The 22,985-nt window shown below is 38.9% G+C and overlaps 1 protein-coding gene across 4 annotated transcripts in view; it reads right to left on the reverse strand.

Annotated features, from left to right (window-relative positions):
• Positions 1–22,985, reverse strand: part of LOC118012947 (zinc finger protein 33B-like) — a 29,422-nt gene that overhangs the window by 3,286 nt on the left and 3,151 nt on the right. For 2 of the 4 annotated variants that reach the window (XM_035008532.1, XM_035008533.1), the window contains exons 2-6: positions 22,123–22,253; positions 17,775–17,833; positions 5,403–5,529; positions 5,034–5,129; positions 20–1,405 (exon numbers count right to left, since the gene is read on the reverse strand). In XM_035008532.1, coding sequence (XP_034864423.1) covers positions 20–1,405; positions 5,034–5,129; positions 5,403–5,529; positions 17,775–17,789 — 1,624 coding nt within the window. In that variant the 5' untranslated portion in view covers positions 17,790–17,833; positions 22,123–22,253. Of the gene's footprint in view, positions 1–19; positions 1,406–5,033; positions 5,130–5,402; positions 5,555–17,774; positions 17,834–22,122; positions 22,254–22,985 lie in introns of all 4 variants that reach the window. The other 2 variants (XM_035008536.1, XM_035008535.1) reach the window with 2 other exon arrangements.

Raw genomic sequence — 22,985 nt, forward strand, 5'->3', positions numbered from 1 at the left:
CATTGAAAGCGTTTCTCTCCTGTGTGAGTTCTCTGATGCACATTAACATCTGACTGCCGATGGAAAGATTTACCACATTCATTACATTGAAAGGGTTTCTCTCCTGTGTGAGTTCTTTGATGTGCATGAACGTCTGACTGCCAATAGAAAGTTTTACCGCATTCATTACACTGAAAGCGTTTCTCTCCTGTGTGGATTCTCTGATGTGCATTAACATCTGCCTGCCGATAGAAAGTTTTATCACATTTACTACACTGAAAGGGTTTCTCTCCTGTGTGAATTCTCTGATGTAGCTTAATGTCTGACTGCCAATGGAAAGTTCTGCCGCATTCATCACATTGGAAGCGTTTCTCTCCTTTGTGAATTCTCTGATGTACCTTAATGTCTGACTGGCGGCGGAAAGTCTTCCTGCGTTCATTACATTGGAAGTGTTTCTCTCCTGTATGAGTTCTCTGATGTTGAGTGAAGGCTGACTTCTTGCAGAAAGTTTTTCCACATTCATTACATTCATGGGGTTTCCCCCCTGCATATGTTCCCTCATGTCGAGTAAGAGATGACTTCTTACAAAAGGACTTCCCACATTCACTACATTTATAAAGTTTCTCCCCTGTATGTGTTATCTGATGGTCTGTGAGGGGTGATTTGTGACTTGTTTTCCCACATGAATTAAATTCATGGGGTTTCTCTCCTGTGTGTGTTCTCTGATGCACTGTGAAGTTTGACTTGTAGTTGAATGTTTTCCCACATTCACTACATTTGAATAGACACTCATGTCTCTGTTTTTTCTGAACTTTAGTGAAATGTGACATCCTGCTGAAATTATTTTCAATCTGATTGCCTTTGCATTGTTTTATTTCGAAGGAGACCCCATGACATTTCAAGAGAGATGCCTTCTCACAGGTTTGTCCATGTCCATTATATTCACAGATTTTCTCTCCTGTGTCAATTTGCCTGTGTGGAATTACTGTGGTCTTTTTTCCTAAGGACTTTCCACCATCATATTTTAAAGTCTTCTCTGAAGATTGACTATTTACATGCTGAGTAATACCATTCTTATGACCAAGGGCTTTCTCATATTGATTATTTTCATGAGAAATCTCTTGAGTATGAGGTTTTTCCTGCTTAATATCAAGTAATTTCTCATATACATTTAACATGGGAGGCTTTTTTCTTGAAGAATTTCTCTTACTACCAACTGATATTAAAATATTTTTCAAATTCATTCCATGTAAGTCATGTTTACAAGGCATTTTTCTTAAAGGAATAAACTTTGTATTCATATTAGATGATTTTCTTAAAGCATAAACTTTCTCTGAAGTCACTGTTTTGTTGTTTAATAAAACTTGTGGCAAATATTTGTCTTGGTTTTTCTGGATTCCCTCTGTTAGGTAAGCTTTGCTGTCTTCTAGAAATGAAAATATTGAACAAACCATAAGAATTTTACAGTTCCAATGGAACTGGATTAACATACAAATGTTCTATTATATATTTGACTTTTGGTTTCAGTAGTACCTCAGGATCAAAGTGCCTTTTTCCCACCCAGTTCAAGAAAACATATGTGGAAAAAGAAAGAAAATGAAGACATAAATTCAAGAAGCAGCGAAGAGAGGATGGAAGATTCTACAGATCCAGGTATGAGAAAAATCACAGAAGATAAGATGGGTCCAACTGAGCTAACGAAAAGTAATTGGAATCACAAGAAAAATGAGTAGACAAAGGTGTTCATGGAGAAAAAAGAGACATTAAGGAGACAGACTAGGTCTAATACTCTCAAATCTATATTTTTTAGTAACGCCCAAACAAGTTTTCATGCTTCCAGTTGAATTCCTCCTACACAATAGCAAGATAAATTTCTGAATGCACCAATGGCCTTATGTTCAAGGAAAGTCATCAGACTGTACTCTAATTCCCCTCCCAACAGGAATGCCAACATCCCTAAATAAAGTATAAAATAATGACAAAATAAGTAATCTTGTGCCAACATAGATCTGATGTATCACCCTATTTTGGCTTTGATACTTTCATATTGCTCTACTATAGCCACTCAACAGGTGAACCTACCATGATAATCACATTTGTGTTCACTTACTTTTCCATAAAATAGCATTACCAGTGCCAAAATACTAATACTTAATTTTGGTTTATCTTTCACATTTCACACGTCCACATTTCAGGTTTCTGTTTATTATCAAAATTTAAGGATCATATATTTCCAACCAAATCCCAAGAAATGAGTAACATTTATGTTGATTTACCATTTAAAAAACATTGTCCACATTTGCTACCCAGTGCAACGAAGTCTATCCCAAGCTAAAAAACCACAACAAACAAAATTTACACCAACTAAATGCACATCAGATTTCAAGCTGCCATTCTACAACTCCCCAGTCAATATCCTCTGCACCAGTTTAGTCAGTTCTTTGTCTCATTAAATTACTCATTTTTTTTTTTTAAGATTTATTTATTTATTTATTTGAGACAGAGAGAATGAGAGAGAGAGAGCACATGAGAGGGGGGAGGGTCAGAGGGAGAAGCAGGCTCCCTGCCGAGCAGGGAGCCCGATGTGGGACTTGATCCAGGGACTCCAGGATCATGACCTGAGCCGAAGGCAGTCGCTTAACCAACTGAGCCACCCAGGCGCCCTAAATTACTCATTCTTGACTACAAGGTCAAAGTGCGTTCTCTCACTCAGAGCCAAGGCTAGGATGTACACTATTCAGTATCTAGAAAAATGATATAACACCATTATTCCAAACCTTCAAGAATGACTTTTCAAATCTTCCCACTTTCAAAACTTTCAAACTTATATTCATTCTAAATCTAAAAATAGACGAGCTCTTTTAACACAACCATAAATAGCACTGCTTTGTAATATATACTGTACTTCATCTAATGCAATATACACATATTTAACATTCTAAAATCAGAATGCATCTTATAATTGATAACAGATCTGTGATAAGCAGGCCACAATATAATGAGCAGAATATTTTTTCCTTAGTGGTTCATCACATAATGGTCTAGTTACAATCTATGGCTTCTTAGATTTGAGAGAATGACAATTTTCTTCTTAATTAAATGCTGAATTTAAAGTGGTTCATGAAATTTTATTCTCATTCTTCAATCCAGATGATGGCACACCTTTCCTTAAAGGGCAAAATAGTACACATTCTAGATTTTGCAGGCCATACCTGTCTGTCACAATGTTGAACTCTGCTATTAGAGCATGAAATTGGCCAAAGCCCATATGTTAACAAAGGAGTATGGTTGTGTCGCAAAAACATTTTATTTACAAAAACATGTGGTAGGTCTGCAGACCATACTTTATAACCACTGCTCATAACAGGGTGTTGTTAAATCTGATTTTCTGTGAACCTGAGTAATTTTAAATCAATAGACTTCAACACGCTGGTGTATGAGCATTACCTGGAGAGCTTTTTCAAACACAAATGTTTAGACACTATGCCGTTTTATTCCTGAATCAGGAATTACAGGTTCATGTAAGTAATCAGACAGAGATCCTTCACGTTTTCAGAATATGAAATTTTTCCTCTCCTTGATTCCAATCAACATGTGTTTATCAAATGCCTATTTCAGGTTATATACCAAAGTAAGAAAGAGTAACACAATCGCCATTTTCTTTGTTAGATCATACCCCAAGTGTGAAAAAAGGTAGATATTATCAGGTAACAGATCATTTACTTTTGTTTTTTCTGAAAGACCCACTGCACACTGAGCACTGAGAGAAAGAAGAGATTACACTGGCTCAAACATTCGAAGTCTCTTTCTTAGAAGCAGATACACTTAACTTGTACTATAAGGACATTCAATATAATAGCAGTAAAAACACTGTTTTACTTATATACTAAAAAATGTTCTGAGTAATTTTCACTTATTAATTCATTTAGTATCTAGTCAGGGAAAGCAAGAAAGGTGTGACATGGGAAAGCATACAGTATGCCTAAGTGACATTTGATGCGAGTGGATCTAATGATGTTTAGCCTGAGTGTAAACAACATAAAAATAAAATTGGAGCAGCCAAATAAGGCAGAATGCAGTAGCCAATAAAAGGCAAGTTAATTTAAATTTCATGAAATAAATAATAGGGGGAGCATAGATTTATCTTGTCAGGCTACTAAAAAAAAAGACATATTCTAGGCAAACAAAAACACAAAATTACCACCATCAAGAACAAAAAAATTCTCACCAACTACAATTAGGAATGGGGAAAAAATAAAAGCATGAGGGAATATAGTTCTTACTGATATTGAAGTAAAGCAAGAACATGAAAAATATTAGAAGCTTACAAAGAAAAAATACTCAAGAATACAAAAGAAATAGTTTGTCACGTGTGCTTAATAATTTTGTTACCAATTTCTGGTTTTATCAGACTATAACTAGGGAATGTCTTATTTCCTACTCCGTAGGATTTACCGAGGGTTTCCTTTTAGCATCAAATACACTTCCACTTGTTTGCAAATGTTTTTTAGGCACTAAAATAGGTCTTTTTCTCATTTTTTTTTTTTTAGGTACCAACAGAAGGATAACTGTAAAATTAAGGAGACTGTACTTTTGTTACATTAATCTGATGAATATGAACTTGTAATCCTATTAATCTATAGGTAATTTGTTTAAATAGTATCAAGTACTACTATACAACACGTAACACTGAAAACATTGTTTCCTCCCTTCTCCTCAAGAACCAAATTTTAGTAGACTTTATTACCTTTCTTAGTTTTATCTTTGTGCTATTAAACACAAAAAAGCCAGTATTACTTGCTTGTCTGCATAAATGATATCCCTGGACCCCTAAATTTGAACAATCAGAAAAACAGTTTACATTCCTTCTCAAGCATTACCCTTTTCTCTTCTAATTTTATCATATATATATTCTTCCTCTACTTCTAAAGTAGGTGATACTAGGAAGAGATTCTTAGAAAACATTTTAAATAATGTCCAACTCCTAGACTGACCACCTAGATTATAATTCCCCCTGGGTTCCTCACTAACCTTTCTGGTACTCACTAACTCACCTGGGTAGTTCTGGTATAGAGATTCTTCCTCCAATATCCATGGCTCCTTTCCTTCTTCCAACTTGAAGATCACCGATGGCTTTTTAATGAGATACCCTGTAAAAGGAAAAACGACATAGTTTGGACATGGGCTACAGCAATTCTAAAGGAGAGAGGACATAGAATTTCCAGAGCTGCACCTTGATGATGCTCATTTAAACCTTCACAGGATGTGACAATACAAAAATTGTTCCTTGTGCTCAAAAGAGATTAATAACCTCAGACTCCTGAAGCAAAAGTCTCAACAATATTAACTCTGAAAGATCAAAAGTTTTGGTATCTAAGAAATAAAATGCATGCTATACAAAATCTGATGTGAAAACTGCTTACCCACTGAGACAAGGTGACTGTAGTTCTCCAGCATCACATCCTTATACAGGGTCCTCTGAGCAGGGTCCAGGCACTGCCACTCCTCCTGGGAGAAGTCCACAGCCACATCTCCAAATGACAGTGACCCCTGGAACAGCACATTTCTGCTCAGTCTGAAGTGGTCACAATTGGGGCGGCACAGGAAAGAAATATGGAAACAAATTCTTCCCACTGTTGAGAATTGATGTTACAATATGCCTACTGTGTATATTACCTTGTATTAGGTTTTATAGAAGAAAAGTAAAAGAACATTCTGCTTATTTTATTAATGCTCTACACCTTGAAATGCCCTGGATGTGAACACTAAGGAGAATAAAACACTGTTCTTGTTCTCTAGAAAACTAAATATTACACAGACACAACACAGTCCAAAATTGAAAATAAGATATTACTAGAACATATTAGAATATGTAAAAAGTAGGGGCGCCTGAGTGGCTCAGTCATCAAGCGGCTGCCTTCGGCTCAGGTCATAATCTCAGGATCCTGGGATCAAGGCCTGCATCGGGCTCCCTGCTCTGCAGGGAGCCTGCTTCTCCCTCTCTCGCTGCTTGTGTGTTCCCTCTCTTGCTGTCTCTTTCTGTCAAATAAATAAAATAAAATAAAATAAAAAGAATATGTAAAAAGTAAAGAAAATGTAAAATGTATACTGGAGTCAGAAAAGAAAGATTAACTATCTCATATCACAACTTGTGCTTAATTGAAGAGTTAAAGCTGTAGGGCCTGTGAGTGTGAAACCCCTTCAGACCACAGACATGGAGGAGACTTGCACCTTCTTACAGGCATCTTTTCCTTCCTCCCCCTCTCCCCCGCCTTTTTTTTTTTTTTTAATTTGCTTATTTATTTTAGAGAGGAGAGGAGGGACAGGGGGAGAGTGAGTCTCAAGCAGATTTTGCACTGAGCACAGAGCTCCCTGCAGGGCTCGATCTCATGACTCTGAGATTATGACCTGAGCCAAAACCAAGAGCAGGATACTCAACTGACCATGCCACCCAGGCGCCCCTTTACAGGCTTTTTCTCTGTGAACCCCACTGGGCATTTACTCTATTCCTTGAGGGAGGGCAGGATTATGCACTGAGTCTACAACTATAGCTGGGTGCGGGGGGGTGGGGAGGGGCAAGAGAACCAAGAAGGACACAGGACAGACATAAGGACACAGAGCAGGATGCCTAAGTGGCTCAGTTGTTAAGCATCTGCCTTCTGCTCAGGTCATAATCCCAGGATCCTGGGATTGAGCCCCGCATCAGGATCCCTGCTCAGTGGGAAGCCTGCTTCTCCCTCTCCCACTCCCCCTGCTTGTGTTCCCTCTCTCACTGTCTGTCTCTGTCAAATAAATAAATAAAATCTTAAAAAAAAAGGGTGGGGGGACAGGGCAGACCTAACACTGACGCTATATTGGAGTGAGACAACACATTCTGCCCACAACTTCTCACCACCAAGCTAACAAGCTTAGAATAACAAGTACCAATAGAATATTGCTGACTGAAAGACAGGAGATAAATAAAAGCATGTAAAGAGACCCTCTCTGAGACACAGAGCAAAGAGAACCCTTAAAACTCAGAATTGAACAGAAATAGCTCTGGTAAATGAACCTGTATCCTAAAACACAAGGTATCTCTACAGAAAGTCGAAGTCTATGCCTCATTGAGAGTAGTAACAGAAAAATAACTCTCAAATCCTGCCAAACTCCTAACTAGTTAAACCCCTGGACTAAAGGCCTAGCAGGGAATTACCCATTTCCAGCAATGAAATGTAGTTACCCCAGTTCAGAGTATGACACAAGATATATACATTTCAACAAAAAGTTACAAAGCATATGAAAAGGAAAGAAACTAACAAAATACTACCAAGATACAGAGTAACCATCAGAAACAGATATTACATAGAGGTCGAAACTATCCAACAGAACTTGAATTATAACTAATTATGTTAAAGACTCTAAGGTATGTTAAGACTCAAAAGGTACATGACATGCAAAATCAAATGGATAATTTCAGCAGAGAACCAAATGGAAATCTAGAAATGAGAACACAGTAACAGATGAAAAACATCTTCAAAAGGCTGATCAACAATCAGCAGAGTTAAGGAAAGAATCAATGAACTTGAAGATGGGTCAAGAGAAATTACCCAAACTGAAACTTAAGGACAAAAAAAGTGAAAAATAGAACATAACATTAAAAAGCTGTGAAATAGGGGTGCCACAGTGGCTGAGCCAGTTAAGCAGCTGCCTTCAGCTCAGGTCATGATCCTGGAGTCCTGGGATTGAGTCCTGCACTGGGCTCCTTGCCCAATGGAGAACCTGCTTCTCCCTCTGCCCCTCACCCCTCTCATGCTCTCTCTTGTGCACGTGCTCTCTCTCTCTAATAAATGAATAAAATCTTAAAAAAAAAAAGTTGTGAAATCTGTGAAATACAATAAAATGTTCCGACATATACATAATTTGGACGTGGGTGGGGGGAAGAATGGGACAGAAGAAACACTTTCAGAAATAGTGTCTTAAAATTACTCGCAACTGGGCTGCCTGGGTGGCTCAGTCCGTTAAGCATCCAACTTTTAATTTCGGCTCAGATCGTGATCTCAGGGTTGTGGGATTGAGCCACACGTCGGGGTCCCCAGGCAATGGAGAGTCTGCTTGAGATATTCTCTCTTGTCCCTCAGAGCCCCCCGCCACCCCAAAGATAAACAGATAAATCTTAAAAAAAATGTTGCAATTAATGACAGAAAACAAACCAAAAATCCAAGAAGTTCAACAATACCAAGCTGCATTAATGCCTCCCAAAAGCATAAAGACACACAACATATTAAAACTGCTAGAGAGAGAGAGAGATTGAGAATGAGAATCCTGAAAGCAGCCAGTGAACAAGAAAATATTACAAAAAAGGAATAAAGATACAATTAAAGCAGACTTTTTACCAGGAACCATATAAACTAGAACACAATAAAATGACGTACATAAGATGTTAGAAGAAATGTTATAATCACAGCACAAAAGGAGCAGTTTGAAAAGCACCTGGGTATATTTCAAGATTTACTAACTAATTTGAAAATGTGTGCAGGAAGTGCTGGGATCTACAAAAGCTTTCTCCAGAAACAACAGAGCTGGAGGGCAATATTTTCCTTGCCCTCCCAAAGCCCAGCCAGATGCTTACAGAGCCAGTGCAAACACTCTCCATCTACCTTTCTAGCACAATGTGCCCCACCCCAGTGCTGCCCCACCTAACCTACCCTGGGTTTGGTGCTCCTCCAAAGTGGCTTCCACCCCACCATAGCTGGTGGGCAGCCCCAGCAAAGAAGGTGCCTCTCCAATGTGACTCAAGGCCTGAGCAGGAGGGGAACTAATCCCACACACCAATGTGCCAAGACTCTAAGCTGGCTGTGCAGGGAGCAAGTGCTGCCCATCAGTGTACCCAAGCTGTCCCAGTGGCTAAGTGCAGACAACCAGGATGAGAGCAAGCCTTGCACACCAGTGTGCATGCAGCAGGCAAAGCAGGTCATTACATGTAGCTAAGCTGAGAGTGAGATACACCTACCAGCATGCCCACAGCAATCGTGGCTCAGCAACAATGCAACACTCCTGAAGCATCTGGTTCTAGTGACCAGGGGGACTGCATTACAGGGAACAGGGTCCCTTCTACACAAGGTGAGTACTTTCAAGACCAGTATACATAGCTGACCTACCTATTACACAGAAACAGAGAGGTAGACAAAATGAGGAGACAGAGGAACATGTTCCAAATGAGAAGAACAAGACAAAACCAAAAAAAGACCTAATCAAAATAAACATAAGCAATATGCCAGATAGAGTTCAAAGTAATGGCCATAAAGATACTTACTAAACTGGACAGAAGAGTGGATGAAGTGACTGAGATCTTCAACAGAGAGATACAAAAGATAGAGAAGAACCAGCTGGAACTGAAGGACAGAATAAAATGAAAAATATACTAGAATACTTCTTCAACAGAGTGGAGGATGCAGAAGAATGGATCAGCAATCTTGAAGATAGAGTAATGGAAAGCAACCAAGCTAAACGGCAAAAAGAAAAAGCTACATTAAAAAATGAGGATAGGTTAAAAGACCTCTGTGACCTCATCAAGCCAAGTATCATTTGGATTATAGGGGTACCAAAAGAAAAGAGACACAAGGAAGCAGAAAAATTATTTGAAGAAATAACAATTGAAAACCTCCCTAACCTGGAGAAGGAAATAGACATCTAGGTCCACAATGCACAGAGGGCCCCAAACAAGATGAATTCAAGGAGGTCAAAACCAACACACATAATTAAAACAAATAAAATTAAAGATAAAGACAGAATCTTAAAAGCAGCAAGAGAAAAGCAGTTACACACAAGGTGAACCCCATAAGGCTATCAGCTGATTTTTTCAGCAGAAACTTTACAGGCCAGAAGAGAATAGTATGATATAGTCAAGGTGCTATAAGAAAAACAAAACAAAACAAAAAAACCTACAACAAAGAATATTCTACCCAGAAAGGCCACCATTCAGAACTGAAGAAGAGATAGAGTATCCCAAACAAACGGAAGTTAAAGGAGTTCATCAAACAAGCTTTATAAGAAATATTAAAGGGACTCTTTTAAGTGGAAAGAAAAGGCCACAATGAGAAGAAAATTAAGAAGGAAAAAAATTTCACTGGTAATAGCAAACGTATAGTAAAGGTAGTAGATTAGTCACTTATAAAGCCAGTATAGAAGTTAAAATGCAAATGTAGTAAAATCAATTATATCTACAAAAATTACTCAAGGGATACACAAAATAAAAGGATACAGAATGTGACATCATATATGTAAAATGTGGAAGAGGGAGTAAAAATTTAGTGCTTTTATAATGTGTTCAAACTTAAGCAACCTTCAACATAATATAGATTACCATATACATAGGATATTGTATATGAATCCCATGGTAACCACAAACTTAAAATCTGTAACACATGCACAAAAAAATAAAGAGAAAGGAATCCAAACATAAGACTAAAAAACCCATCAAACCACAATGGAACAGAGTAGAAGAATGGAACAGAAAACAACTAGAAAACAATTAACAAAACATCAGTAAGTACATACCTATCAATAATTACTTTAAGTGTAAATGAACTAAATGTTCCAATCAAAAAACACAGGGTGATGTAATGGATTAAAAAAACAAGATCCATCTATATGCTATCTAAAGACACAGGCCAACTCAAAGTAAAGGAATGGAAAAAAATATTCCAAACAAATGGAATAATCATTAAAAACAAACAAACAAAAAAACGCAGGGGATATCAAAATCAAACAGAATAGACTTTGAAACAAAGATGGTAACAAAAACCAAAAAAGGTCAGGATCAATCCAACAAGAGAATATAACAATTGAAAATATATACTCACCCAACATAAACAGAATTCAAATTCACGAGGCAATTATTACCATATGAAAAGAGAAATTGACACTAATACAATAATGGTAGGAAACATTAACAACTTGCTTACATCAGTGCATGGATCATCCAAACAAAAAATCAATACAGAAACAGTGGCTTTGAATGATCCATTAGTTTAGATGGACATAACAGATATCTATAGAACACTCTACCCACAAACTGCAGAACACACATTCAAGGGCATATGGAACATTCTCCAGGATAGATCACATGCTAGACCACAAAGCAAGTCTCAATGAATTAAAGATGATTGAAATCATACCAAACATCTCTTCCAACTACAACAGGAGAAAACTAAAAATCGCTTACAAGAAAAAAACTAGAAGAAATACAAATATGAGAATCTAAATCTAAACCTAGGGGCACCTGGGTGGCTCAGTCGTTGGGCGTCTGCCTTCGGCTCGGGTCATGGTCCCAGGACCTGGGATCGAGCCCCGCATCGGGCTCCCTGCTCATTGGGAAGCCTGCTTCTCCCTCTCCCATTCCCCCTGCTTGTGTTCCCTCTTTCGCTGTGTCTCTGTCAAATAAATAAAATATTTAAAATAAATAAATAAATAAATAAATAAATAAATAAATAAATATAAACCTAAATAACATGTTACTCAACAACAAATGGGTCAATGAAGAAATCAAAGAGAAAATCTGGAGAGAAATGAAAATGAAAACGCAACAGTCTTAAATCTTGGAGATGCAACAAAAGCAGTACTAAAGGAAATTTATAGTGATCAAGACCTACATCAAAAACAAGAAATAACTCAAATAAATGATCTAACCTTACACTGAAAGGAACTAGAAAAAGAAAAAACAAAACCCAAAGTTAGCACAGAGAAGGAAATAACAGAGGGGTGCCTGAGTGGCTCAGTTGGTTAAGCATCTGAGTCTTGATTGCAGCTCAGGTCATGATCTCAGGGTAGTGCGCCCTGTGTTGGGCTCTGCACTCAGCAAGGAGTCTATACTTGAGATTCTCTCTCTCCATGTCCCTCTGTAGCTCTCTCCCCCTGAGCTGTCTCTGTCTTTCTAAAATAAATAAATAGGGGGCACCTGGGTGGCTCAGATGGTTGAGCGTCTGCCTTCGGCTCAGGTCATGATCCTGGGGTCCTGGGATCGAGCCCCACATCGGGCTCCTGGCTCAGCGGGGAGCCTGCTTCTCCCTCTCCCTCTGCCTCTCTCCCTGCTCATGCTCTCTCTCTCTCTCTCTCTATCTCTGTGTCTCAAATGAATAAATAAAATCTTAAAAATAAATAAATAAATAAATTTTAAAAATAAAATAAATAAATCTAAAAAAAAAGAGAGAGAGAGAAGGAAATAATAGAGATCAGAGCAGAAATAAATGAAATAGAGATGAGAAAAAAGAAAAAAGAAAAGATCAATGAGGCTAAGAGCTGGCCCTCCGAAAAGACAAATTAGCCAGACTAATCAAGAAAAAAAGTGAGAGGACTCAAACATAATGAGAGAGGATTAGTTAAAATTGACACCATAGAAGTACAAAGGACTATAAGAGATTACTATAAAAAATTACATTGGTAAAACCTAGAAAAAAATTGACAATCTAGAAAAAATGGATAAATTTCTAGAACATATAGTCTCTTCTGAGACTGAATCATGAAGAAATAGAAAAATCTGGGGGAAAAACACAATTACTAGAAATAAAATTGAACTGGTAATCACAAAACTCCCAACAAACAAAAGTCCAGGACCAGATGGCTTCGCAGGTGAATTCTACCAAAGATTTAAAGAAGAGTTAATACCTATCATTCTTAAACTATTCCAGAACACAGAAGAGGAAGGAATGCTTCCTAATTTATTATATGAAGTCAGCATTACTCTGATAGGAAAGCCAAAGACACTATAAAAGAAAATTATACACCAATATCTCTCAGGAAGACAGATGGAAAAATTCTCAACAAAATATTAGCAAACCAAATCCAACAATACATTAAAAAAATCACTCACCAGGATCAAGTGGGATTTATTCCAGGAATGGAAGGATGGTTCAATATACACAAATCAATCAATGTCATATTCAATGGTGAAAAGCTGAAACCTGTTGCCTAAGATCAGGAACATGACACTCTTAACCACTTTTATTCAACATAGTACTGGCATTCTTAGCCATAGCAATCAGACAAGAAAAAGAAATAAAAGGCATCTGAATTGATAAGGTGCAAGTAAAACTGTATTTGCAAGTAACATCATACTATATATAGAAAAACCTAAAGACCCCACCAAAAAACTATTAGGTCTAATAAATGAATTCAGTAAAGTTGTAGGATACAAAATTAATATACAGAAATCTGTTCTGTTTCTATACACTAATAACAAAATAGCAGAAAAAGAAATTTTTAAAATACCATTAACAACTGTATCACAGAGCATAAAATACCTAGGAATAAATTTAACTTAAGAGGTGTAAGACCTGTATTCTAAAAATTTAACATATTAATGAAAGAAATTGAAGCCAACACAAATAAATTGAAAGATATATTAACCTCATACATTGGAAGCAATATTGTTAAAATTAAAATGTCCATACTACAGAAAGCAATCTATAAATTGCAGCCTATAGATCTGCAATCCCTATTAAATACCAATAGTGTTTTTCACAGACTAGAACAAAAACTTCCTAAAATTTGTATGGAACCTACGGAAGGCCTCAAATAGCCAAAGCAATACTGAGAAAGAAGAACAAAGTTTGAAGTATCACAATCCTAAATTTCCAGAAATACTACAAAGTTACAATAATCAAAACAGTATGGTACTGTTGCAAAAATACATATATAGGTCAATGGAACAGAATTGTGAGTCTTTATGCACATATAAAGAGAGGGAGAGAGAACACCAATTAATCTATGACCGTGGAGGCAAGAATATACAATTGAGAAAAGACACTCTCTTCAATAAATGGTGCTGGGAAAACTGGACAGCTACATGCATTAAGAATGAAACTGGACCACTTTCTTACACTATAGACAAAAATAATCTCAAAATAGATTAAAAACTTAAATGTAAAACTTGAAACCATAAAATTCTGAAAAGAAAATACAGGTAGTAATCTCTTGGATATCAACCTTTGCAATACTTTTCTGGATCAGTCTCTTCATGCTAGGGAAACAAAAGCAAAAATAAACAGGAATACATCAAACTGAAAAGCTTTTGCACAATGAAGGAAACCATCAACAAGATGAAAAGGAAGCCTAATGAATGGGAGAAACTCTCTGCAAATGACATGTCTGAGAAGGGGTTAATATCCAAAATATATAAAGCATTCACACAAACATCAAAAAAACCCCAAATAATCCAATTAAAAAGTGGACAGAATGGTGGGAAAGTGTTGCCCCCACTATGAAAAACAGTATGGAGGTTCCTCAAAAAATTAGAAATAGAACTATATGACCCAGTAATTCTTCTACTGGGTATTCACACAAAGAAAACAAAAATAAGAATTCAAAAAGATACATGCACCCCTGTTTTTATTTATAATAGCCCAGATATGGAAGCAGCAATAGTGTCCACCGATAGATTAACGGATAAAGATGTAGTATACATACACAATGGAGTATTATTCAGCCATGAAAAATTAGAGCTTGCCATTTGTGACATGGATGAACCTAGAGGGTATTATGTTAAGTGAAACCAGACAAAGACAAATACCATATGATTTCATTTATATTTCACTTACATTTAGAATCTAAAAAATAAAACAAATGAGCAAACAATAGCAAAAGAGAAACAGACTCATAACAACAAAAAAGAGAGTAACAGACCCATAAACACAGACAACAAACTGGTGGTTGCAAAGAGTACAGGGGAGGGGGGAGTGGGAGAGATTAGTGAAGGAGATTAAGAAATACAAACTTCCCAATTATAACATAAATAAGTCACAAGGATGAAAAAGTACAGCATAAGAGATATAGTCAAGGGGCACCTGGGTGGCTCAGTCGTTAAGCGTCTGCCTTCAGCTCAGGTCATGATCCCAGGGTCCTGGGATCAAGCCCCCCACTGGGCTCCCTGCTCAGCTGGAAGCCTGCTTCTCCCTCTCCCACTCCCCCCTGCTTGTGTTCCCTCTCTCGCTGTGTCTCTCTCTCTGTTAAATAAATAAATCTTTTAAAAAAAAGAAATACAGGGCGCCTGGGTGGCTCTCAGTTGGTTAAGCGACTGCCTTCGGCTCAGGTCATGATCCTGGAGTCCCTGGATTGAGTCCCGCATCGGGCTTCCTGCTCGGCAGGGAGTCTGCTTCGTCCTCTGACCCTATCCCCTCTCAGGTGTTCTCTCTCTCTCATTCTCTCTCTCTCAAATAAATAAATAAAATCTTAAAAAAAAAAAATACAGTAAAAAATACTGTAACTTACTTACAGTGATAAGCATTTCATGTTATAGAATAGTTAAGTCACTATGTTTTACATCTAAAACTAATTTAATATTATGTCAACAATACTTCAATTAAAAGTTAAAAAAACTTCAAAACTAAAAAACAAAAACAACTCCCCCCCCACAAGATAACTTCAAGAATTATTTACTGAAAACATCTTCAAAAATGAAGAAATAGGGGTGCCTTGGTGCCTCAGTCAGTTAAGCATCTGCTTTTGGCTCAGGTCATGATCTTGGGGTCCTGGATCAAGCTCCATGTCTGGCTCCCTGCTCAGTGGGGAGCCTGCTTCTTCCTCTCCCTCTGCCCTTCCCCCTGCTTGTGCTCTCACTCTCTCAAATACATAAATAAAAAAAAATTTTTTTAAATGAAGAAACAATACCTTCCCAGAAAAATAAAAATTTAAGGAATTCTTTACCAGCCAAACTACTCTGCAAGAAATATTAAAGGAGGGATGCCTGCGTGGCTCAGTTGGTGAAGCATCATCTGCCTTAGGCTCAAGTTCCGTATCAGGCTCCTTGCTCAGCAGGGAGCCTGCTTCTCCCTCTGCCTGCCTCTCTCACTCTCTCATTTTCTCTGACAAATAAATAAAAAAAATCTTAAAAAAAAAAAAGAAATATTAAAGGAATACGGCACCAGTGAAACTTGAATCTACACATAAAAATGAAGAGTGATAGAAATGGAATAAAAAAGGAAAATTTAAGTTAATTCCTCCCTGCCCAATTTTTAAGTGTTCTAAAGCAAAGGTTGGAAATTTTTTTCTGTAATGAACTAGACAGTAAACACTGTATTGTGAAGGTAGCCCCAAACAATACATAGAAGAAAGCATGAGGCTGTCTTCCCAGGAAATTTAATTTGTGAAAGCAGATAGGGAGCTGAATTTCACCCATGGGCTGCAGGTTGCCAATCCTTATTCTAAAGGATAACTGACTGTCCAAAGCATAAATAGTAGTATTGTCTCATGTTCACATAGCATATGTTAAAGTAAAATGTATGGAGCAATAGCACAGAGAATAGGAAAGAATAATTGGGAATATACTGATGTAAGGTCATTATACTATAACATCATGTGGTTTAATACCTGAAGGGAGGCTCTGATTAATTAAAAACAGGTATTATAGGGGCGCCTGGGTGGCTCAGTTGGTTGAGCAACTGCCTTCGGCTCAGGTCATGATCCTGGAGTCCCGGGATCGAGTCCCGCATCGGGCTCCCTGCTCGGTGAGGAGCCTGCTTCTCCCTCTGACCCTCCCCCCTCTCATGTACTCTCTCTCATTCTCGCTCTCTCAAATAAATAAATAAATCTTTAAAAAAAAAAAAAAAACAGGTATTATAAGTGTTTGGCTTTTTTAAAAGTAAAAAAAAGAGGTATAAATAATAAGTCAGGGAGAGCCTAGGTGGCTCAGGTGGTTAAGCGTCTGCCTTTGACTCAGGTCATGATCTCAGGGTCCTGGGATCAAGCCCCACGTTGAGCTCAGCTCATCAGGGAGCCTGCTTCAACCTCTCCCTCTGCCTGCCGTTCCTCCTGCTTGTGCGCGGGCATTGTCAAATAAATAAAATCTTAAAAAAAAATAAGACAGCAGCAATGATAAAATGAAACAATAGAAAACAAATTCCAAAGGAAAAAAAGATAAAAAGAAATAAAGAAGAGAACAAATAGAAAAATAGCTAGCAAAATGGAAGATTTTAATCCACTATATTGACAACCAATTTTTAAATATGAATGTTCTAATCAAACCAGATAGAAAGATTATCAGATTAGGTTAAAAAACAGGACCAATTATATACTAACTACAAGAAACTGACCTTAATTACAAAAATACATAAATTAAAAGTAAAAAAATAAAGAAATACAACATAAACAATAATCCAAAGAAAGCTGGAGTAGCTACGTTAATATCAGACAAAACAGACTATATAATAGGAAATATTACTGAAGATAAATAGGCACATTACATTAATGATAAATGGTCAATTTTCCAAGACAAAACTAAATGTACATGTACCTAACAAAGGAGCTTCAAAATATAGGAGGTAAAAACTGATAGAACTGAAAGGAAAAACAGACAAAAATTAATATAGTTGGACACTTCAGTATTTCTCTCAGTAATTAATAGAAGAAGATAACTGGAAAGAATACAGAAGTCCTAAACACCACCATCCCTGAACTAAACCTAAATGACGCATTTGTAGAACATGTCATCCCACAATTTTAGGGAAGTCTTTGTGTACCATTAAGAATCATTATAGGTTATTCTCCTTTTCACTACACTTCCTATTATAATGTTTGCTATTGCTATCAGCGACAGATGTATAGCTCAGCATTGACAACTTCAACATTAAGTACTTGAAGGTCAACTTCAACATTAAGTACCTGAAGGTCATCGTCATAGCCCCTTAGCCCTGCTACTAATCTGCTACTCCATATTTCCCACACAGTTGACATTTATCTATTTCTACGTTTATAGTTTAAAGGTTATATCTTATGCATAAGAACTAATGTAAAACAAAATAGGAATTAAAAAAAACCCAACTCACCTGGGGTTTGTTCATTTTCTGGTGTTCTTAAAAAAGCATGGAGATGTATGAAGATACAACTGAGAAATAATAGAAGAGAGATGAGTCATAAATGATCTTGCCTCCCTTCCAGCTCCTTGATTTACCTGCCTACAAATACGCTGCATACAGGTGGGTAAAATGCCTTTCTATGGGCCAATGTCCTGTTGGTTCCTAAAAAGAGAGGGAATGGCCACATAGAGGTAGTGCCAATAGACTCAAATACTTAATAACAGCCTCTCAAACAAACAAACCCAAAAAACCCAAACAACCCCCCCCCCCCAAAAACCCTGACTTCTAGTTGCCCATTTCAGACACATAAATACTCCTGCCATGGCCAATTACAGACTACCAACATGATGTCACTGAACAGAGCTGGGAAGAAATGTGCAATAGCATACCATTATATAGGATTTTTACCATAATGATAGATAGTCTCAAGAACACAGAAATGAGTGAAAAGAAGGAAATTACTTAGAAGTCATGAGTTTTGAATATGATCACAGCCATGAGGAGCTTAAGCAGACAGCTACTAAATGTAGTGCAGGATCCTAGAAAGGAACTCAGAAGAGAAAAAAGAACATTACAGAAAAACTGAGGAAATATGAAAACATATGCACTTTACTGGTTCATTAATTGGGACAAACATACCATACTAATGTAAGATGTTAAAAATAGAGGAAATTAATGTAGGGTCTACAGAGTTGTCACTGGATGAACTGGGGAGACCCTGGGCCCTGGAGCCTCAACCAGGCCCAACCCAAAAGTGTCCCCAAAGGTTCCTGGTCTCATCACGAGGAAGAATTCAAGGACAGACACAACACAGTGGGGAAGTTTATTATTAAAGTGAAACTACACTCTCAAGATATGAGAACAAGAGAGAGCGAGCAAGCATGCTCAAGAACTGTGGGTGTTGGGAGTCTGTGTTTCTCTGTTATGTACAGTTGTTAACTAGGGGGTAGAATATTCATTATGCGGGGCGGGGATTTCTTGGAAGCAAGGGTTTTTTTCCTTCCTTATTTGGAGTTTCCTGTCATGGCACCCACCTTCGTGGGCCTATCTGGATGGATCCAGCTTTCTTGTGGCTTTGTTTTGGAGTGATGCCAGCTCAGGCCTCTGACTTTCCCCACCGCTGCCTGTGACTTCCTTGTTGATGGTGCCACCAGGCCTCCTGTTAGAACCCGGATAATTGCTTTTGACAGAATCTCTGCATTATATTGACCATAATTCTTTAAGTCTAAAATAACTTAGGGGCGCCTGGGTGGCTCAGTCGTTAAGCGTCTGCCTTCGGCTCAGGTCATGATCCCAGGGTCCTGGGATCGAGCCCCGCATTGGGCTCCCTGCTCCGCAGGAAGCCTGCTTCTCCGCCCCCCCACTCCCCCTGCTTGTGTTCCCTCTCTCGCTGTCTCTCTCTCTCTGTCAAATAAATAAATAAAATCTTTAAAAAAAAATTAAAAAATAAAAAAAATAATTTAAAAATTCATCAAAGGAAAATGTAAAGAATATCCACTTAATACAAAAGAAGGCAGTAAAGGAGAAACAAAAGAACAAAAAAGACATGAGATATATAAGGAAAGTATAGCAAAATGGTGGGCATAAATCTAACCAAGTCAACAATAACATCAAATGTGAAAGGGTTAAACATAGCAGTAAGGTGTCTGATGTGGTGGGGACCCAGCTAGACCCCAAAACCTGACCTTCACAGCCAGCTGGTTGTACCCACCTCTGTCCCCCATTTGTCCTTTAGCTCTTCTTTCCAGCTTATCTCTTAAATCAGACAAATGGAAACTGAAACCACCCCTCAGGCAACTGCCCTGACAAAACCTCCAGCCGCCCGGACCACCCAGACCAGTTGGAGCTTAACCTCTGGACTCACACCTGCACAGATGCACCACGGAGCAACCTCTGGAATGATCAACAACTACCTCTACCTCATTGTAAAACTAAAATCTCTGCCCAAAAATGAACACAAGTCTCATTTACTAACATACACTGTATGTATAAGCATGTTTCCTTAAGACATATGCCTGACCTTATGCCTGCCTCTACATACGATGACAAGGCTTCCCTAGCCCTAAACAAAGGAACCATCCACCCTTGCTCGGAGAGTCAGGGCTTTGGCAGTGGTTCCCCGTGATCTCCTTACTTGCTGCAAATAAATTTTGCTTCGTGCAACAATCCCACCTGATGTAGTTCTAGGACACACCAAGGAGCAATCTCATGTTAGTTTGGTCACAAATTTGGCAACCCAGATGGGACTCTTGTCCCTCTGAGGTTCTGCCCTCTGGTTACCTGGTTTCCAAAGGATGGAGCAGTGAGCAGCGGCAGCCCTTCTGGGCTAACCCATTCAATTAACCAGGACTGGGGGTGGAATCCTTGGAAGGGGCTCTCCTTTCTTGGGGTCTGTGCTGCTGGACTGGTGTTGCTGCCCCCTTGAAGACACTGTGGCCACTCCAAGCCTCTTGCTGAGAATCTCTCCACAAGGGTAAGTGGTGCCAAGCCTACGGCACGACTGTGACAGTATTTTCTTTGAGTTGTCTCACAAAGCCTGGCAGTTTGGCAGTCGGTTAAGAAGAGGGCCTCTCTAGTCAAAACTCCAGGGGATTGAACGCTCATTATAGTCGAGTCAGACATCCCTGGGTGGCAAAGGATAACACCTGGCCATTCAGAGGCTGAATGCTTTAGCCTGGCAGTTGGGAAGTGGCCCAAATGAGACTAGTCTAGAATCAGCAAGGGTGAAGGATATCTCCATCTTCTGTTTGACCTGTTAATGTTTGTTGGGGACATCTGACACTGTTCCAGGTTTGTTTTTCCTCTTAAAAGGGAAGTGTGCCTTGAGTTACTGAATCTAAACTAGGTTCTCCCTGCGCCATTCCCCAAGTAAATCCTTTGGGACTGCCTCGATGTTGAGGGGCTAGAAGAGGCAGCCTGTGCACCAGACCACTGCTCCTCAAGGCACAACTACCCAGACCCACTTGGACACCTTAGCATTAACCACTCTCCTTGTGGGCTTGGTTTTAAGTCAACCGAGTCTCATACATATTGTGGGTAAGGTTGTGTGTAACCATTAACACTGTAAGTTACCTTGAGGAAGGGTAAGAGGAGACCCTAAGAAAGAATCTCAGATTATGGGAGGGACAATTCCACCCTGAAGGAGAGCCTCCATTGGGCTGTAACCTCCAGAAATGGAAAGCGCTAGACTACCTTCCTTTAACCCAAAAACAGACGACTTTCTTCTGTAACACAGCCTAGCCACAATAACAGACTCTAGAGGATGAAGAGAAGTGGCCAGAAAATGGGACCTTAAGTTTTAATACAGCACTACAATTAAGCTTATTTTGTAAAAGAGAAAGAAAACAGGAAGAGATTCCATATGATCAGTGCTTTATGGCATTACATCAAAAGGAGGGCTGCAATAGGATTTGTAAAAAGGTAGAACTGAAAACCCTAAAAATGCGTCCTGTACCCTCTGGTGAATCAGGGAGTCTGTCCCCATCTCCATCTCCTCCTCCAAGTCATTAAATCGTAATAAGCCTTTGCCTTATTCCTCTGGTACTCAGGCCTCAGCTCCCCCAGCTTCATGAGCACCCATCTCTTCTCTAATCCTTTACAAACGCCCCCAAAGCCTTCCCCAATGTCTTCTGTATCCCTTTAGCCTCCCTTGTCAGGTAGCACTACCAGATTAGGGACCTATTTTAAGCCAGGGATGGGATGTTGTCATTGAGACGAGTACCTGATGTTGATGGGTGTCTCGTTAATGTGCACGTCCCATTTTTGACCTTGGACCTGTATAACTGGAAGGCACACACTAAAGGGCTATGGGCTGACCTGTGATTTATACATTTAATGCAGGATATCTTTTTTACCCACAACCCATCTGAACAGATACGCAAGCTTTGCTAACCACTCTCTTAATGGTAGAAGAAAAGTTTGCTGTGTTAGCAGAAGCCAGACAGGAAGCTGATAAAGAATATCAGCCAGGATCAGGTTTTCAGAGACTAAATGAGGAAGCAGCACTAAGAGCTGACTCTGAGGGGGATCCCAACTCCCACAATGAGAGAGAAAGTTTAGGGCATTATTGAGGGCTTCTTTTAAAAGCTATGAAGGAGGTAGGTAGATCTCCTGGTCCAAATTAAGGGAGATTCAACAAAGGACAGATGAAAATCCATCAGCCTTTTCAGAAAGACTACAAAACTCCCTAAGACGAAATATAAACTGGGACCCTGAAGCTCAGGGTAGTTGAATGGTCCTTAATAACCTATTTCATATCTCAAACTGCTCCAGACATCCAAAGGAAACTCCAGAATTGGCTATAAGTCCCGATACTCACCCTGCTCAGCTTCCAGAACTAGCTTTCAAGGTGTTCCATAACTGGATGTGATGGAGGACCTAAGAGAAGACCAGAAGATGAGAAGGCAAGCTGCTCTTTTGGTGGTAGCTCTCCAGCCTACATGAAGTAACCTGGAAGAGGAAAAGAAGACATCTATGGGTGAGTGCCCTGAGCCCCCTCTGTGGGACCAAGAGACCAACAACAAAGCTGGGATCCAATCAATGTGCACACTGTAAGCAGGAAAGGCACTGGAAACAGAACTGCCCGAACCGCTCCCGGAACAGAAGGAAGAAGGGCAAAGCAGGCTCATTTCGGCTGTCCCTAACTGAAGATGAGATATGACAGGGCCACAAGGCTCCCCAATTGGTCTTGGACCATTAGATCCTCATCTCCCAAGAGAAGCCCTGAGTAACTCTCAGCAGTAGGAGGGAAGCCAGTTGAATTTTACTTGATACTGGAGTTAATTTCTCTGTACTCAACACCCAGAAGGGTAGCCTTTCTAACAAAAATTGTAATATGAAAGGAATCTCAGGAAAAGGAGACATCAAAAGGTTTCTGGATCCTCTGACTTGTGAAATAGGATCAAAGCTGTTAAAACACTCTTTTTGATATGTGCCAGAATGCCCCATATTCTTTTAGGATGAGATATTTTAGACAAATTGGGGCCCACAGTAAGTTCAGAACACAACAAATTAGCAATTAGAGTCCCTAAATACCAAGGAACTGAATTTATGTCATTATTACAACATATCCTCGTATTTAAAACAGGAAACTCCCCCCCAAAAAATCTTAAGGCAAGTCAACCCGAAAGTCTGGGTGTGAGGGCAGGTGGGGGCATGCCATTAACAACACATTTGTAAAAG

The sequence above is a fragment of the Mirounga leonina genome, unplaced genomic scaffold (genome assembly GCF_011800145.1).
Source record: "Mirounga leonina isolate KUSES-001 unplaced genomic scaffold, KU_Mleo_1.0 Mir_152, whole genome shotgun sequence".
Lineage (NCBI taxonomy): Eukaryota > Metazoa > Chordata > Mammalia > Carnivora > Phocidae > Mirounga > Mirounga leonina.